This window comes from Oryza glaberrima, chromosome 2 (genome assembly GCF_000147395.1).
Source record: "Oryza glaberrima chromosome 2, OglaRS2, whole genome shotgun sequence".
NCBI classification, from domain to species: domain Eukaryota; kingdom Viridiplantae; phylum Streptophyta; class Magnoliopsida; order Poales; family Poaceae; genus Oryza; species Oryza glaberrima.
Window position 1 is genome coordinate 1,493,096 of NC_068327.1, and position 18,404 is coordinate 1,511,499.

General features: G+C 42.6%; 4 protein-coding genes across 5 annotated transcripts; 2 read left to right on the forward strand and 2 right to left on the reverse strand.

Annotated features, from left to right (window-relative positions):
- The first annotated feature begins 264 nt into the window (after nucleotides 1–264).
- On the forward strand, nucleotides 265–4,092 carry LOC127764210 (probable ATP synthase 24 kDa subunit, mitochondrial). Its single transcript, XM_052289059.1, has 7 exons — nucleotides 265–426; nucleotides 1,365–1,458; nucleotides 1,825–1,969; nucleotides 2,529–2,639; nucleotides 2,798–2,944; nucleotides 3,441–3,563; nucleotides 3,735–4,092. The coding sequence occupies exons 1-7, from the start codon at nucleotides 388–390 to the stop codon at nucleotides 3,796–3,798; spliced, it is 723 nt and encodes a 240-aa protein (XP_052145019.1). The 5' UTR covers nucleotides 265–387; the 3' UTR covers nucleotides 3,799–4,092.
- A 2,178-nt stretch (nucleotides 4,093–6,270) lies between these two features.
- On the reverse strand, nucleotides 6,271–11,188 carry LOC127761868 (uncharacterized). Its single transcript, XM_052286200.1, has 5 exons — nucleotides 10,885–11,188; nucleotides 10,027–10,231; nucleotides 8,670–9,153; nucleotides 7,680–7,784; nucleotides 6,271–7,513 (listed from the first exon to the last, which is right to left on the reverse strand). The coding sequence occupies exons 1-5, from the start codon at nucleotides 11,153–11,155 to the stop codon at nucleotides 6,632–6,634; spliced, it is 1,947 nt and encodes a 648-aa protein (XP_052142160.1). The 5' UTR covers nucleotides 11,156–11,188; the 3' UTR covers nucleotides 6,271–6,631.
- A 1,779-nt stretch (nucleotides 11,189–12,967) lies between these two features.
- Nucleotides 12,968–13,497, forward strand: LOC127763312 (mitochondrial import receptor subunit TOM9-2-like). Its single transcript, XM_052287968.1, has one exon. The coding sequence runs from the start codon at nucleotides 13,042–13,044 to the stop codon at nucleotides 13,303–13,305; it is 264 nt and encodes an 87-aa protein (XP_052143928.1). The 5' UTR covers nucleotides 12,968–13,041; the 3' UTR covers nucleotides 13,306–13,497.
- An 845-nt stretch (nucleotides 13,498–14,342) lies between these two features.
- Nucleotides 14,343–17,665, reverse strand: LOC127763311 (nuclear transport factor 2-like). 2 transcript variants are annotated; one of them, XM_052287967.1, is made up of 9 exons: nucleotides 17,289–17,665; nucleotides 17,070–17,210; nucleotides 16,451–16,748; nucleotides 15,813–16,084; nucleotides 15,540–15,717; nucleotides 15,326–15,444; nucleotides 15,183–15,248; nucleotides 14,865–14,940; nucleotides 14,343–14,758 (listed from the first exon to the last, which is right to left on the reverse strand). In XM_052287967.1, exons 1-9 carry the CDS (start codon nucleotides 17,319–17,321, stop codon nucleotides 14,592–14,594), a joined length of 1,350 nt encoding a protein of 449 aa, XP_052143927.1. In that variant the 5' UTR covers nucleotides 17,322–17,665; the 3' UTR covers nucleotides 14,343–14,591. The 2 variants fall into 2 exon arrangements, with proteins under 2 accessions (XP_052143927.1, XP_052143926.1); XM_052287966.1 differs by having other exon boundaries at nucleotides 15,813–16,090; nucleotides 17,289–17,664.
- Between the last annotated feature and the right edge of the window lie 739 nt (nucleotides 17,666–18,404).

Consider the following 18,404-nt stretch of genomic DNA (forward strand, 5'->3'; position numbering starts at 1 on the left):
CTAAAAACAAAGGTTGAAAAATAAACCTCGAAAAAAAACACTCTAAATTTAATATTAAAATAAAAATTTTGGTCAGTAAATATAAGCATAAATGAAAATGCGAGAGAATAAGTTTTAAAAAGAACAAAAAAGTAAAAAAAAATACAGGATCGAACCGGATGGGCCCATTGGTCAGGATTGCTTGGAGATTCGTGCGGGTACGCGCGGGGTGATCGGGGGATCGGACGGCGGGGAGAGGGGGAGGAGCCCTCACAAAGCGCGGCGCCGCCTCCATTTCTTCGTCTCCTCTCCACCCATCCCCATCTCTCTCTCTCTCGCTCTCGCTCTCGCCGCGGAGCTTGGAGGTTTGGGTGAGATCGGAGCAGCGAAGCGGAGGCAGCCGCAGCCATGGCGTTGGCCGCTCGCCTCGTCTCCCGCTCCCGGCAGGTTCGCATCTCCCTTCCCCGTCCCCGTCCCCCCGCGCGCGCACGCGCGCCCCGCCGCGGAAACCCTAGTTTTGAGGTAGATCTGATCCGGTGGCGGCGCCGACGATTGGTTCGGTTTTGCGTGGGATCTGTGGTTGGTTGCGTTGAGGGATTTTTTTTGTTGGGATCGATTGCAAATTTGCAATGGTGGGGGTTGGATGCGGTGGCTGGGGGTGGGTGGCGTTTTTTTAGTGCGCAAGTGAGTCCGGTGCATTTCGTGTTACTGTTGATTGGAGCGAATGGGATGATGCGATATCCTTCAGATTAGAAGGGGAATGCTCCTCTGTGAGGGGACAAACAAGGGAACGGTTTGGTTGTTAACATTCCGGATCCTCTCACCACAGTTGCAATTTCCCAATTCAGCATCCTTCCACATATAACATTTCATGATTCGGTACTGGTCAACAAGCTATGGAAAGCTTGGTGTGGACACTGCTCAAGCACATTCCAGGCTATTATTTGTTAGTATGTTTTCTTTGAGCAGTATATGTCTTGTTGATGTGTGGTCATTGGTTTATTGGTGAAATTTATATGGTGACAATGTAGTCAGCCAGCTAACATTAGAATAGGTTGGCTGAAGAAGTTATTAGTACTCCCTCCGTTTCACAATGTAAGTCATTCTAGCATTTCCCACATTCATATTGATGTTAATGAATCTAGACATATATATATATATCTATCTAGATTCATTAACATCAATATGAATGTGGGAAATGCTAGAATGACTTACATTGTGAAACGGAGGAAGTATATGTTATGTAATAAGGACGTCCATGTTGGTAAGGTTGTCAGTACAAAGCTATATGGAATGTTTTGTTTTAGAAATCTCTAGCTTCTCTACTTTTTTTATAAATTTGTTTATGTTAATTGTCATTGGTTAATGTCTCTGGCTTCTGGCAGCTATACTCTGCTCAAGCTGCCTTGGCAAATGGAGGTGCCACTCAAGTCCGCTTGTATGCCAAGGAGGCAGATCGTACTCCCGTCAATGGTGATGGTAAGCCTCTTAAATTTTCAGTGCATTTAACAATTTATTTTGTGCAAATTCTATAGGAATTTCAAATGCTTTTAATCCTAACTGCAAAACTCCTTTCCATAAGACCATTGTGTTGAGCTGTAGAAAAAAATGCTTTCTGTACTTTACCTTTGTCCATCGCAGTATCACAAGTAATGTTATGTGTTTTTATGTCATTCAAAAAATATTTTTCAATGCAAAACTGAAGAGATTACATATGTTCATGAGTTGGAGTTTGTTTGATTAAACTCTGCTGTGTAGTTCTGATTACTTCTGTATTTAAGTTGCACAATTTACTTTGTATTATAATTTTGGTGGTCTGATTTTTTTTTTTTTGTATGTATGAAGACCTATTGAAGGGCATATTTTTTGAGGTAAAGAAGAAATTTGAGACTGCCCTTGGTGTACTTAAGAAGGAAAAGATCACTATTGATCCAGATGATCCTGCAGCAGTTTCTCGTTATGCCCAAGTCATGAAGACTGTAAGACAAAAGTAAGATCACTTATAATCTGTCACATGTATTCATGGTCCTTAGTTTATTACTTTCCTTTGATTTGTCATTGTTTTTGTGTTTATTTTACACATATTTGTGGTGATTGTTTCTATTCTCTAGCGTAAAGTTCTTTTATTAAATAAATCAGATTTTTTGCGGTTTACGAAACCTTGAATTCATTAAGCACTATTGTATATTTCAGTATCTATGTAGAAATAACTCCCATTTGATATTACTTATTACCTACTACTGTTTGCCGGTTTGCCCTAGTACAATTTTTCATCTTCCCCATTGATGTATGATGCCCCATCGAAAATAAAAAAATATTTTACTTGTACATTAATGCATCCATCCTATGCAGCAAAACATACTCTGGCATATATATATATATATATATATATATATATATATATATATATATATATATATATATATATATATATATATATATATTCTTCTATCGAGATAGGCTTCCACTTTATTGCTTTCATTTTGTAACACTTATTCTGGATGTTATTGATCTATTTACTCAGTTATGGTTCCATTGTGTAAATGCAGGGCAGATCTTCTATCCGACTCTGAGAGGATTAAATATACCATCGACACCTTTACAAAGGGCATCCCTGATGCACGGACTTACTTGAATACTCTTCAGGAGATCAGGATAAAGTACATCTATTATCATTTTCACAATTTTCATCTTATGTTTTTCTCAGCCCCAAAATACCCTTGTAAAGAATTAAATCAATGTGATATTTGCCTACATAACAATTTTATTGCACTATTTGCTTGTCTGAATATTCTTCTGTTCACTTAATGTTACATAGGAGTGGCCTTATAGATGATATGGGTGCTGAGGCTATGATGATGGAAGCCCTTGAGAAAGTTGAGAAGGAGATTAAGAAGCCACTTCTGAGGAGTGACAAGAAGAATATGGGTCTCCTCTTGGCAGAGTTTGAGAAGATAAACAAAAAGTATTTATCTTCATCATTTTGTTATCAACTTAAGTTTGAGATAGTTCAGATCATCATTTACACTGCTCGTCTACTCTCTAGAGATATACTTTTTCTGAATATATCAGTGAGAATAAAATTCCACATGATAGATGAAACGTGCAATTCCTTAAGCTGCTTGGATGATAATTTTCTGGTTTCAAAGGCGATTCAGGGCATGTATAGTTATTTTATCTGACCTTGCTCACTAGCAAGAGTTTTCTTGTTCGCTAACAAGGGTTAAGGGACCAAATATACTCTCAGATGATGGTGTAACCAACTGTAGCTTGTTTTTTACTCCGTACTTAGGTGATCGAGATCCATTATTGCTGGCTTGCAGGGAAATATATTGATTTTTCTTCCTCCTGTGCATGTTAGATGTGTTATATATATATATATATATATATATATATATATATAATTAGTTGGACTAACCTTTTTCATGCTTTTTTGCTTTCCATTTCAAAATTTCAAATAGGCTTGGAATCCGCAAGGAGGATCTTCCCAAGATTGAGGAAGAGCTTGAATTGGAAATTGCCAAAAGTGAGCTGACGGAGCTTAAGAAGGAATGTGTTGAAGCAATGGAGGTTCAACTAAAGAGGTACATCTCTCTTTATATACTAATTGGTTATCTGCTTGAGTTGGGACTTATCAGAAGTAATAAGAGTTGCAGCTTGCTGCATGCAAGCTAACTAATATCCAGTGCATATCATATCATGTGTGCGTCTCTATTGAAAAAGGTTAATAACACGTTGACGTGCTTTGTTATCAGGGAGGAGTTCAAAGACGAGGAGATGCCTGATGTCAAGAAGTTGGACATCAGAAACTTCCTGTAGGCCATAAATCTCTCAAGGTATTTTGAAATGCTCGGACACTCCATAATGGTTTTCTTTTCCAGTGACAGCCGGTGCTGTAAGCATACCAATGAATGTTATTCTTGCTTTTTGTAATAAAAACTGCACCGAAGTACAAAGACAAGTCAACGGTTGAGTTGGATTGCTTGTTACCTTCCTGCGTGGAGAATTTTGTTTTTTGTATTGGCAATGTGAACGCCAAGCAGCTTACTGTCTCCCTGATGATGCACCTGTGTTGGTTTCTCTGATGATATGGACACACCAGGTTGAGGCTTAGGCAATGGTTTACTGTTTTCGATTACATTTTGATTAGAATACTTTGTTTCCTCTAAAATCATTATCCTAATTAACCGAAGGATGCATTATTCTTAAGACTTGATACACAAATTCTCAGGGTGAATTTAAATGTTAGTAGGAGGATTAATCCGTGCGCAGCAATAGCATTGCCAATCGGTAAACTGATCTGGAATGTTACGTTAAAGTGGATATTATGCGTTGGGAGAATTGGTAAGTACGGCCTCGGGCAGGTAATCAAGTTCAGGAATAAGTTCACTTGACGTCCCTCAATTTGTCTAAAATATTAGATATAAGTTCTGAAATTTATCTCTAAGCCAAAATACAAGTCCCTCAATTTACAAAATTTACAAAATCAGATCATCCAACGTCCTAGATAGTATTATGCCTGGTTTTAAACTTTTAGCTCACGTGGTAAGCCGAGTCGGCGTGAAACCCAGGACGACAGATGGGACCTCGAACATCTGAGGGGATTGGGAGGATGGGAGAAGATAGTGAAGAAAGCGTTAGCCACTGACATGTGGGGCCTGTGTGGTGTGGGGCCCGTGTGGGTCTTACGCTGACTCAGCTTGCCAAATCGGGCATAGTACTGCCTAGGATCTCGGGTGATCCGGTATTGTAAATTGTCGGGCCCGTTATATTGGTATAGGGATGAATTCAGACTTGCTGACAAGTTGAGAATCCTAAAGTGAACTTATTCGTCAAGTTTATTGCGATAAGGCCCAGTATATAATGTAAACATACTTGTAGGGCCAGATCAATCAACCAATGGGCCAGTTCTAATCCAAGAAGGCAAGGCCCAGTTATAGTCTAAACATATCTGAAGGCCCAGATGGGACAAACAATAGCGGCGGCCCAGACCAATCCAACAATGGTCCAGCTCAATCTTAGATCCTGGCTGGAAAATACTTAGATTCTGCAGAAGGTAGGTGCAACCATCTTCATTTTCATCAGCCAAGATGGGACGAGATGATCAGTAGTTCAGGAGAAGATGTCTAGAGAAGTTCATAGTTCAGGAGTCATGCAGTCTAACAAAACAGCGCCAGTTTTAATAGGCACACCGCGCACAACAGTTCATATCATATCAGGCTGGTTTGTCACAAACTCACAGGTACACTGAAAATATGAAACGAGTATTTGAAATGTTCAAAATATGAGTACTGTTTATATTTTTATTCATATTTTGAAATGTTCATACAAAAAAATTAATACTCATATTTTGAAATAATTTTAAGAATTTTTAGTTATGTTTTTTTTATTGGCAATGTAGATATTGTCCAAGAAATTAATGGTCATAGTCAAACAGTCTCATAGTCATCGATAGAGTGTCAGACAATGTGTACGGAGTCTATATTATTAGTGAGCCGGGCTAAGAGTCAACCCTTTCCCTTGATCCAAAACATTTGGCCGTGAGTGATCTTGGATCTCACGACGTCATCGATCGCTGCAAATTTTGAGTTCGTATACAAAGACTTGGCGTGCGCGATCCGGTCATTTCTCGAATCACTAGCTTCTCTAGGATTAACCTAGTGTGTCGGTGTAACAAAACAGGGGGTGTGTTTTAGTTCACGTCAAAATTGGAAGTTTGGTTAAAATTGAAATGATGTGATAGAAAAGTTGAAAGTTTATGTGTGTAGGAAAGTTTTGATGTGATGGAAAAGTTAGAAAATTAAAAAAAAAGTTGCCTAAGTAATTTTATCATCTTTAAGAAAATACCGAAAGATATCATATTTTCTAACATAAAAACTTGGTACCTTCAGAGTATCTCAAGATATCAATTTTTTTTATATAGAATTTAGGTATTTAGGTTGTGTTTAGTTTCTTGGCCAAATATTTTTTTAAGTATACGGATACATATTTAAAGTATTAAACGTAATCTAGTAACAAAATAAATTACAGATTCCGCATGTAAAATACGAGACAAATTTATTAAGCCTAATTAATCCGTTATTAGCAAATGTTTACTGTAGCATCACATTGTCAAATTATGGCGTAATTAGGTTCAAAAGATTCGTCTCGTAATTTACATGCAAACTGTGCAATTGATTTATTTTCATCCACATTTAGTAATACATGTGTGTGTCAAAACATTCGATGTGATGTTTTTGGTAAAAAAGATTGAATATAAACACGGCCTTGAGGATTGTAAAATTTCCCTGATAAAATACCCATAATATTTGCATTAGTTTGCGTGCTTTTGAGTTTACTTCGGCATACAAAATATTCAAAACAATTTGGCAAAACGGAATGGTTAAATCCACATGTGTTACACTGACCAATTTACTTAAAGTCAAAGTAAATTTCAGAATAGTAAATTCGGAGGAGTACACTTGATTACAAGTACATTAACTAAATTGCTTTATTCCTTGACCTGACATGACTCATGCACGCTAGTACTCCTCCCGAGTTGGATCGTAATTAACCACGCAACTAAATTAACCGAAGTCGTAATTAATGCATGCGATTATCCGGTTGATGATCGAGATTAATTAGCCTAACCCCTGATTAATTAAGGGGTTAATTAATTAGCTTTGCGGGTCTCGAGTCCGAATCCGAATGGGAAGAGCGGGTCGTAGTGCTCGTCGCCGACGTTCATCGGCAGCTGCTCCACAGACCGGAACCACGTCCTCGCCAGCTTCCCGGTGAACTCGTAGTCGCCGAACAGCACGTCGCTGACGCCCTGCCCCTCCGTCCCCGGCAGCCACGCCGCCACCAGCGCGTCGATGGCGTCCATGTACGGCTCGATCACCAGCGGCCGCCCGGAGACCACCACCACCACGCACCTCACGCCGCCGCCGCAGACGTTCTGGATCACGCTCGGCCCCGGCGCCGGGATGGTCAGGTTCAGGTTGTCGCCGAGCGTCTCGGCGTACGGCGGCTCGCCGACGACGACCACGGCGGCGTCGAACCTCCCCGCGTTCCGCCGCATGAAGCCGGCGTCGGGCGCCTCGGCGAAGACGACCTCCGTGGCGGCATCCACGGCGCGGCGGATGCCGTCGAGGATGGTGGTGCCGCCGGCGGTGAGGTTGTTCCCGGCGAGGCCCTGCCAGGTGATGGTCCAGCCGCCGCACTGGCTGCCGAGGTCGTCGGCGTGGGCGCCGGCGACGAGGATGGAGCGCGCCCGCTTCGGCAGCGGCAGCAGCGGCGCGTCGCCGGGCTTGCCGTTCTTGAGGAGGACGAGCGACTTGCGCACGGCCTCGCGAGCAAGGTCGCGGTGCTCCTGCTTCCCGAGCTCGCCGGCGAGGCTGAGGTCGGCGTAGGGGCGCTCGAAGAGGCCCATGGTGAACTTCACCCGGAGAATCCGGCGAACGGCGTCGTCGATCCGGCTCATCGGGATCGTGCCGTTCTTCACCAGCGCCGCCAGGTCGTCGATGAACTCCGTGTACGTGAACGGGATCATCACCTGATTGCACACAAACATTCGAAAATTAATCAGTCAATTAATTATGAAATGTTTTGGGTGTAAAGGACCATTTCTTGGATCGATATTTGTCTCTTATTTATCAATGAAATGAAAATTTTATGATGAAATTAGTTTTTGCATGTATTAATGTGTGCACTGTACTGACCATGTCGATGCCAGCCATGATACCCAGCTTGATGGACAACATGTAGTCTGCATGTGCTGGGGTCGTGATCCTGTCAAGCCCTTGCCAATCCGAGATAACGAATCCCTGAAATTGAATAACACATTAATTAATTTTCAAACTTAAACAGATCACATCATATATGCATGAAGATCTCACACGTATGTACTACCGTCTAGAAAATAGAAATACAAGTCGAGTTTGACTATCCAATTAATTTTAAATCTTTGACTAATTATTAAACCAATAGCAATATTTTACATGCACCGATACGGATGAATTCATGTTCAAAAGCACATAATCTATTTTAAAATATAAGTATTTCTATATTGTTTAGTGGAGAAAAGTTGCCAAGAAAATAATTAGGTGCCTCTCATTGAATGAGTGGTGGTTGGGGGGCTAAAATAAAAAGAAATTTAAATAAGAGGCTATTAGGAATTGCTTATATTTTAGAAAAAAAATACTAGAAATTCTTATATTTTAAAACTGAGACTATTTTTGTTATGACCATAGTTTATTTTTCATAAATAAAATAACGAAAGAGGAATTTACTTTCAAAGTTTATTTTTAACCATCAAAATTAAGCCTTACACTCTCCATTTCAAAATACACCAATTTAGTTGGAGATGTGATATAACCTAGTACGTACGACTTATATCCAACTTTAGTGTATTAAGTTTATTTATTTTAGGGTGAAGGGAATATATATATTTGTAGACAAAGGTATAGCATATACTATCTCCATCCCAAAATGTAGCTATTTCTAGCAGAATGTCTTGTCCCAAAATAAAACTATTTCTCCACCTACCTCCTCTCAACCAATCACAACCATTATTCTTCACCTACTTTCTCTTTTCAACCAATCACACACTTTCTCCAATTATTCTCATTTACTTTCTTAATACCTGTGCCAACCTCAAAAATAACTATATTTTGGGACGGAGGAAGTATATATAGTAGTAGTGCACATACCCTGAAGCGGAGCTTGGACTTGAGGAAATCGGTGATGAGGAAGTGGTTGGCGTGCATCTTGACGCCATTCCAGCTGGAGAAGGACACCATCACCGTGGACACCCCCTGCGCCACGGCGCTGTAGTAGGGCGGCATGTGCACCGTCATCAGCTCCCGGAGCGTCGCCACCGTGTTGTTCTCGTTCATGCCGCGCGTCGTGCCGCCGTCGCCGACGTAGTGCTTCGAGCACGCCGCCACGCTCGGCCTCCCGCCGGAGACGAAGGGGACGCCGCGGCGGCCGCCGGGAGGGATCTCGCCCTGGAAGCCGGAGATGATGGAGGACATGCGCTGCACCACCCTGGGGTCCTCGCTGAAGCTCTCGTAGCAGCGGCCCCACCTCGGGTCCCTGCACACCGCCACGCATGGCGCGAACACGTACGGGATCCCCGTCGCCCTCACCTCCGCCGCCACCGCCGCGCCGATCCTCTTCGCCAGATCCGGGTCCCTGGAGAAGAACGAAAAAAATTGATAATTTGACACTTTCTTCGTTGCCCAATTGTTTTAATTGATACTTGTGATGATGATATGTGAACCATCTAAGTGAATGAAAGTGGTCAGAATGTCAAATAATCGAAACCTATTTTAAGAAGTGTTACACTATCAAATCTCTCGGAGAACACACCATGTTCATGCTCTCACTAGCTAGCTAGCTTATCTTTGTATATTCCCTCCCTCCGGTGATGAATAAAATCCAGTAAAACTTTTAGAAAACTATTACTATTGGTCTTGTGTTAAAATAAGATTACGGCATTATTGTATGATGAGAAATTTTACGATCATTTTAAAACGTAACTGAAGATACCAAAGATTTTTACACTAGAAAATAAAATTTGGTAACTTAAGCTAGCTAATATTTAGATGTACCAAATTTTACAATAAAAATTATGGTATTTTATTTTTCAAAGATGGTAAAATTATTCTTATGATAGTAGGGTTTTTTTTTTCAAGTCGAATCTGTCTTTTTTTTTTTCCTTTTCAAATTCAGCGCGTTTGAGAAACCATTAATTAGAGTGACAACGTCAAAATATTACTAGTTGGCGAGTTGGGCAATTAGTAACTCTTTCCCTTGTCCAAAACGTTGGGACGTGAGCGATCGATCGCGCTAATTTAAAATCTCAAATTTTGGATCTCACTCCATCATCATCGAGCACTGCAAATTTTGAGAGTTTATATACAAAGACTTGGATGATTAATTAATTTGGCGTGCAATCTGGTCATCTTCAGTAAACTTATCACAACTAGCTACATATGGGAATCTACTTAATTCATGCATCATTAATTGAGTTTAATTAAGGGGGATAATTAATCATTTTATTACCTAGTGCAGCCGAGGCCGACGTTGTGGGGGAAGATGGTGGCCTTGTAGACGTTGCCGTGGCCATGGACGGCGTCGATGCCGTAGATCATGGGGATCCCGAGGCGCGTCGCCATGGCGCCGCGCTGCATCTCGTTCACCATCGACACCCACGCCGCCGGCGACGCCTGCGCCGCCGGCACGCTGCCGCCGCCGCTCAGCACGCTCCCTGCAATTTGAGAGATATATATTCGTCTTAATTTAATGGCCGGTTTGAGTAGCTAGCTAATTTTGATTAATTAATTCATTTTGAATCTGTTTTAGTATTTACATTTATTTATGGAGATGCATGCCCTCACTTGTGCTTGCAGTGAAAGCTAAGATTCAAACCTTGTATTTACAAAATCATTAGTATCTTATAATATCCATATTTCCATGACCATATCATACGGATTCAGAGTGTTTGACTCCCAATCTCACCAAACTGGTTCGTTAGACATTTGTCTGCATTACCCATGATCAAAGTACGAATTGTTTAAGAAATGTTATTTTGTTATAGCTAGCTTAAACAAACTCCTGGCCGAATCACAATATAGACATTCGTTCAAACTTCAAACTTTTTCTTCACGAACGCGTAAAATCTTTGCATGTCAAAAATATATATTAGAGAACTTCAGACTTCAAACTGTTTTAATTTGACCTGCACTATATTATAGTTTTTTTTCAAACACGCAAAAGCTTTCATCGATATTAATTAGATATTATATATAATTTCCTGAGGTGTTTGCATTCGCATTCTACTTATTATATGTGTATCTTGTTTTTAGATGCAAGAATCAATATGTATCTCTGCTGCAAGAACCAAGAAGCAATCAAGTATACCAATGAAGTAGTTGCGCATGACGTCGAAGGTGGCGTTCTCGCGCTCGATCTGCGACATCTGGCCGATCTTCTCCGCCAGCGTCATCCGCCGGAGTAGGTCGTCGATCCTCTTGTTCAGCGGCTGCTTCGAGTCCTTGTACTTGGGACACTCCCCTCCTCCTCCGCCGCCGCCCGCCGCCGCCGCCATCGCCGTCGCCGCAATGCAGCCTACACACACCACCACCACGAGCACGGCGCCGCCGCCGCTACTACCTCGCCGGAGTAGCCCCATTGCTCAGCTCAGGCTAAGTGAGATAGAGTTGGATATGAAGTGATGAGTTGATCGATGGAAGCTTAATTAGGTGTCTATTTATGGGCGAGTTTAGTGACCCAAGTGACCAAGTGTGTGTGTCGGTCCAAAAATATTCATCGTATTAAATGTGGGGCTAAGATGAGGCCATCGAGCTAGTTTGAATGGTTTTGAGTTTACTTCGACATTTAAATTGCTCAGAACAAGTTGGAAAGCAAGTTGGAAACTCATTTTCCTCTGACAGAAAGAAAATAAAATTGCTCCATTTAAGTCTCTGAAGCTCCTGCAACGCATGCACAAATCCCTAATTTACTGAAAATTAAGATTTCTTTTGCTTGTCAGTTTGGACAAATTCAGGCCACCTCGCGGCTTGCCCTAAATTAATTATCTCCTAGATTTCTAATTAGTCTCACCGGTTGCCCTTAGAACATGTAAAATGGTCATTAACAGCGATCTCACCTTTACTAATTAAGAATACTTATTGATACGAAGGATAGAAAGAGGAGAGATAAAATATCGTTATTATAGGTAACAACGACTTTTAGCCTCTATAATATAAAAGCATGGTTGCATATATAAAGGTGAAAAAAATGAAAAAAAAAGTAATAAAAGAATGTTTTTTTAGCTAATGGTGAGAGTGTTTTAACTGTTATAAAGATACGACTGATCATACACATATTTACTGTTAAACATATACTTATCTCCTAATTAATCCCACGCTCCTTCATTGCGTGCACAAATCCCTAAATTACTGGTAGGTTTTTTTCGCCGGAGGTGAAGAAGATCCTAACCGAATTACATTAAGATCATGAGATAGGCTTCAGAAGTCATTTGCCGGTTGCCACAGGCTAAGATTATCTCGTATGTTTAGGCGGAGCTACATAAAAGGGATTAGGGTTTCTAGGCACCTGGTCAAGTGGCGGAGCTAGGAGCTCGACACGCCTAGGGCTCAAATTAAAGGCTAACAACTATCCATATCAATTTGTACTTGGAAGTGCAGTACAAGTACAAAAAAAAAATGCAAGACTGAAATACAATTTCTAAATATGCACCAAGTACAGTAAAAGTGTAAAAAAAGTACAAGACTAGACTAAAATTTTATTAGAATACCTAATGCGACGTATATTCATGATTTTCACTCTTCATCAACAGAAGGTAGAGAACCTGAAGCTGAATATAGAAAATGATATTACATAATGTAAGTGATGCAAATTATGAGAACTTAATTATTTGTAGACAAAGCAATGCATGACATACCTCTAGGTAATTTGTGCTTGCGCGTCCTCAAAGCACGATAATGTTGTATAATCTGACGATCTTCAATGCTAGTAAAAACATCCCGCTCAATATAGCATATCATGCAGTGATTCATCCATTCATCATTTATCTTGTTCCGCATGTCAGTTTTCATAATGTTCATAGCTGAGAAGGCTTTTTCAACAGGCAAAATTAAGGTTAATTCAATTAAGTGATACACCAATGGAAAAATTCTCTATCACTTTGAACCATCTTAACAGCAAGTTACCAAGGTCAGAGCAACTTGAGAAATCCAAATCAGATCTCACATCAGAGATAAATGTGTTAAGTTGGTCTCTAAGGACTATACAATCATATTCAGAAAAAGTCATCTGCATAAATCCTTGCCCCGCACCTGCCGCAAGGAGGAGGAATGGAAAGGTTTTTTTTTTTGGGTAGGAGGAAACCCATTAATTAATTAATTAATTAACTAATGAGAAATTAATGGAGGATAAATATGGGGCCTTCATAGGCCTCCTTTCTGCGCGCTATGGCCCACACGGCCCACCTAGTATCGGAAAATAAGAAATCGATCGGAAAGAAAACCCTAGAAGCGAAGCGGAGAGAAAGCAATGGCGTCCCTGAGCAAGCGCGGCGGCGGCGGCGGCGGCGGTGAAGGGGAGGGCATCCTGGCGTCATGGATGGCGGCGCATGGGCGCGAGGCGGCGAGCAGGGCGAAGAAGGTGGTGCGGAGCACGGGGAAGGCGGCGTGGATCGCGGGGACCACCTTCCTGGTCCTCGTCGTCCCGCTCATCATCGAGATGGATCGCGAGCAGCAGCTCAACGACCTTGAGCTCCAGCAGCAGGCGCTCCTCGGGCCCGCGCCTCTCAAATGATCCATCCATCCATCCTTAACTTCTACTAATAGTGTTTTTGCCTGTCTAGTCAGACAAATCAAACTTCTTGTTTTCATTAATTTCACCATTATGCTGCTCTGATGAGATGTCGTCGCCGCTTTTCCTTTCCTGATGCTACTATTTTTCACGCTCATCTTATCATGCCAACTATATTTCGTTCTGTGCGATTCCTGCGCCTTGTGCCGTTTATTCTTTCTCGTCATATGCTGCTGTGATGAGATTTCGATTTGCATCGACCAGGGTTACTTTTTTTTTTATGGATTGACATCTCCAGGTTTATGAACAACAGTTACTATAATAATTAAGGTTTTCTTTTTGTAAAAAAACAGTATGGCCTCTGTAATAAAAAGGAGAACATTGTACTCCAGTTTCTAAAGTTGGATCACAAATGGGAACTTATGAAGATTTCTTATTCATAAGAGTATGACTCGAGCAAAGCATATGTTGGTTTGTTACGCCCCCGAAACTTTGGCAAACAACAATGTGTGATGGTAACCAAGCATTTTGATACAAACAGCACCACTTTATTGCATTTTGATACAAAGAACACTAGTTTTTATTGGGTACTCCCTCAAAATTGCACTCCTAATTTAATTTGAAGAGTGCACTTATTTTGAGAGCGATGAAGTATATATATGCTTATCTAACCAAAAGAACTTTTTTTACGTTATAAATTTGGATTCGTCACTAACCAAACTGTCATTGCTGGCTTATGATAGATTTTCTGGCAAAAGAATGTCATTGCTGGCTTGTGATAGATTTTATGCCAGTATTAGCAACAAACTGGGCAGCGACTAATTCTCGGTTGATAAATTAGATTTAATTTGAGAATTCATCCACTGACCCACATATCATGGGCACGACTGGGGCAAATCCTCAATTTCTGATCTAAACTATAAGTCCGGGTATATGATAAACTCGGAGCATCAAATCGATCAGCATACCTCGAGGGGAAGCATTGCAAACAATCACGCAAGAGAAGCTGAGCTGCTGCTCCTGCTCTTAATGCAGGCATGGCACATCAAGGACGGGCATTTGCATCATAATAAAACGTCTAGCCAAAGTTGGATACCACACATTCTTCGTCAACAAACTGCTGCTGCGACAAAACCCAAAACCAAAAAAAAAAAGCAACCTAACGGAACGGAGGAAACAACCCAGTAGTTCTTAGTTATGCAGCTCTCCCTCCCTTTTGACGGATCAAAACCTCATGCTTGCAGCATATGCATATCCCACCAGGCCACCACCATGGGGTGGTGAACCATTTAGTTTCTTGCGTTGTGGCTCCCCAAAATGCCCCTCTCATGGTGAGGAACACGCTGGTAGCCATTTGACGGCCTGCCACTACCACGGTTGCCCGCATATTCGTTGTCACCTCCCCCTCTAGCATACCCTCGCCCTCCTCCACCGAAACGACCTCTGCCTCCCCTTCCTGCCAATGCCAAACACGCACCAGGTTCATATCATACACCATGAAGCTGTGTGTAGTCTGCAAGCAAATATTGCATAGGTGTTGGAAAAATAAAAGAGCAACTTACTTCCACCTCTTATGCCGCTGTTAGGCTTCCGCTCCTCAACATATATCTGCCGCCCATTTATTTCAATTGGTGAAGCCTGAAAATTGGCAAAAGATTTAGCATATGACCTGTCAAACCATGATTACTAATTCAAGCGAAGGATAACCATATAGTGCATTAAAAAAGGGGAAAGCAGACCACCAATTAAACATCACAGTAATTAGTAAATGGTGAAGTGAATATGCATTAAATTTGATTTTAAAGGAGTATGCACACACAAATTGGAGAAGGTATTTAATGCATGTAAAAAAAATTGAGTTTTGTTGAACAGTTTGCCACCTTCAATGCATTGTGAACACCACTAAGTTCTTCGAATTCCACGAACGCATAGTAGCCTCCGGTCTCCTGCCAATGTCATACAAACACTAGTCAAAAGAAAATTCTATCATATCACATAATAAAAAATACATATAAGGAACCACCTTGCGGCTTCTGATAGCAACACCATCAGGAATGAGCCGCCCAAACTTCTTGAACTCATTCTCAAGATCAGCCTCAGATACAGAAGATGGCACGTTCCCAACATAGACAGATTTGCTCTCTATTTTTACGAACAGAAATATTAAAAGTCAGTGGGTAATGTGCAACTCAAATCAGCGAAAGGGATTATGATGCTAGCTCAAACTAAAGGACAACCTTCATCATCCTGGACAGCAAATTCACCATAAACATCGGTTTTTGGCTTCTCGGTTGCCACAGACGAAGTCATAACCGAATGCTGTGCAGCCTGGTTTGTCTCGGTTGCCTGGTGAGAAGGTCTAGTCGGGGCTGGCTGGGCTACAGGGAACACCAGTGGAGCTTTTGCGGTTCTTAGCTGCATGAGTTATACCATCAAGGTTTTAAATATGCATGAGATGACATCACAAAAAGAAAAATAATCATGATCAACCAAGTGAAGGTGCAACATACAATGGAGGCATAGGTCTTCTTTACTGGTTCACCAACAGGTTCCTCTACATGAGGAGGTGGAACAGGTGGAGATTGCACTGGCTCCTCCGGTGCCATCGCCATTCCATTTGTAAAGGAAGAAATTGGTTCTTCAGGAAGAGGCTCATCTCCCCAATTGTCTGACTGAGAAACTACTTGCTGTGGTGGCTCAGAGTAAGTATAGTTCTCAACAGCATCACTTTCTTCAGATGTTATTGGGACAGCACTTTGATTTTCCTCTTCGTGAATGTACTCTGGAACTTGAGGTAGAAAATATATAGTTAGTAACTACATAATTGCAAAAATTAGAAAAGCAGCAGCAATAGGCCTATTCATACGTGCAAGGTATTGACTTTTTTTTTCCATGGCAACATTACAATTTGAAACCATCAGTAATCAACGCATACGGAACATACTTTTTGTCGGTGCTCATAGACAGCCAACACAGAAGGCGCATACATAGTTCAGAACATACGAATAACATGGCACAACAGTTTAGATAGATCATTGACAGAGAATAAGAAATATGGCTCGCAAATAGGAAAAAGAAATAAGAAATATGGCTGAACAGTTAAAAAGAAAATTGCAGGAAATTATGAAGCTACAAAGATATATTATACCAGGTTCGACGACGGAGTTGGATGCCATGTTGGTCTCGAAGTTGTCCTGGGCAATAACAGGTGCAGGTTGCACTTGCTCTTCGTCAACGAAATGGAAATAATCATTGAGAACAAAGTAACCCTTTTCCTGGGGAGCAAGGAAAAACATCTGGATGAATTTCCTTTGGTGGCTGTACTCCTTGGTCTGTACAAGACCAGATACCATAACTAGCACACCATCACCCCATGAGTTGAGAAAGTTGGCTGTTTTGATCTCGATTTGGGTGAAATTCAAGGACATAATGAGGGAGTGTATATCCTGCAACAGTTAGCACGCATGCACGCAAGCATTAGAAGAAGGCTATGTAGAGTAAATGCACATGACAGGTCGACAAGGAAGGAAAGACAACATCAGATATATATGTACAATTCAAGTCAGTAAGTCAGTCAAGCAAAGGTGGTGTGCATAAAGCTACGAATTCGAAGATGCTATGCTAGATAAAACATAGTACAAGTTAGAATTAGTAGTGCATAGTAATACTAGTGCATAGCAAAGGTGGATTCCATTGCAAAGAAAAAGGATATATACTATATATTATAATGAAAAGAGATTGCGGAGAGGAGAGGAGGGGTAAGTAACCATCATGGTGCTGGCGGTGGTGTTGGTTCCAGCGAGGTCGTCGACGCGGACCATGGTGCTGGCGTCGTTGTAGAACTGGTGGACGACATCGGGGCTCTGCTGCAGGAGGTTGTAGTAGTTGCGAAGGAAGTAGGTGCCGACCTAGAGAGGAGAGGGGGTGAGCGAACGAGCGAGCGAGCGAGCTAGGGTTTGGTTTATTTTGAGGAGAGAAGCACTCACCTGAGTCGCCGCCGCCGCCGCTGCGGAAGCCATGGTGCAGGAAACCCTAGATCTGCGTCCGCGGGAAGGGAGCCGGGGAGGGGAGGGCGAGATCTACTGGAGAAGGAGCCGATCGAGACGATCACGAGCACGCCCGCTGGTCGGGGCCCCCTCCGTCCGCCGGTGGCCTCCTCTCGCCGGCGACGGCGGCGGTGGCGGCGGCGCTCGGAGACGACAACGCAACGGCGGCGGCGGCGGAGGAGGAGGCGGACACGGCGGTGCGAGGGGAAGGCGGAGGCGGCAACGCGAGGCGGCGGCGCGAGGGGGGAGGCGGAGGCGGAGGCGGCGGCGCGAGAGGGAGAGGGAGGAGGAGATGCGGGTGGCGGCGGCTAAGGGTTTGGGAGGGGAGGAGGAGGGGTCTGGATTAGTGGGCGTCGTTTTGCGAGAAATCCCCTTCGGCTTCCACATTTTAGAGATCTATTCTAATTCGTGATTTTCTCTTCTTCGCATGGAATACCCGGGTTTAGTAAGGGTTTTTTATGTAAAATAATGCCTCGGAGGAACTGTTTGTGAGGATCTATATAGAATTACGCACAAAACGGGGGCTTTATGGCAATATTGCAAGTTCGCGCGTATCCCACGTGGACACCGCGAGGAGCGGCCTGTGGGCTGTGTGATTGCCTTGAAGAGGGAATTAATCTATGGCCCCGTTTGGCACAGCTTCAGCTCCCAACTCCAACTTACCTAGAGTCGAAGCTGTGTCAAACGGTTCAGATTCTTTATTTTTTGGAGCGAAGTTGGCATAGTTACTCCACAAATTTGTACTACGGGGGTGGAGCTGGGTTTTTGCTGCTCCACAGCTCCACTCCACTCCAAAAGACACACTACCCTTTAAAATTTTAGTGTATTTACATGAAAATGCCACTGAACTACCTCTACCAACCTCCCCCTCCCGTTCTCTCTCCTTCTCCGTCTCCCTCCCGAGCCCTAACAGATGCAGTAGGCGGCATCGGTGTCGGCGTCGGGCGGTGGCGTTGGCAGCGGCTATGGCCGGCGGCGGCGGCAAGCGGCGGCGTCGGCGGCGGCGGCGACGGCAGGCGCCACGGCGGTGGTGCGCGGCAAGCACGTGGGAGGAAG

Coding starts and splice junctions, on each gene's coding strand:
- LOC127764210 (XM_052289059.1), top strand. CDS start 388: ATGGCGTTGGCCGCTCGCCTCGTCTCCCGCTCCCGGCAG. Junction 2,640..2,797: donor CTTCAGGAGATCAGGATAAA/GTACATCTATTA, acceptor AATGTTACATAG/GAGTGGCCTTATAGATGATA. Junction 2,945..3,440: donor TTTGAGAAGATAAACAAAAA/GTATTTATCTTC, acceptor AATTTCAAATAG/GCTTGGAATCCGCAAGGAGG.
- LOC127761868 (XM_052286200.1), bottom strand. CDS start 11,155: ATGGGGCTACTCCGGCGAGGTAGTAGCGGCGGCGGCGCCGTGCTCGTG. Junction 7,785..8,669: donor AGTCCAAGCTCCGCTTCAGG/GTATGTGCACTA, acceptor ATTCAATTTCAG/GGATTCGTTATCTCGGATTG. Junction 7,514..7,679: donor TCATGGCTGGCATCGACATG/GTCAGTACAGTG, acceptor GTGTGCAATCAG/GTGATGATCCCGTTCACGTA.
- LOC127763312 (XM_052287968.1), top strand. CDS start 13,042: ATGGCGTCCCTGAGCAAGCGCGGCGGCGGCGGCGGCGGCGGTGAAGGG.
- LOC127763311 (XM_052287966.1), bottom strand. CDS start 17,321: ATGGCTTCCGCAGCGGCGGCGGCGGCGACTCAG. Junction 16,749..17,069: donor CCACCGCCAGCACCATGATG/GTTACTTACCCC, acceptor TAACTGTTGCAG/GATATACACTCCCTCATTAT. Junction 14,941..15,182: donor GTGTTCACAATGCATTGAAG/GTGGCAAACTGT, acceptor GCCAATTTTCAG/GCTTCACCAATTGAAATAAA.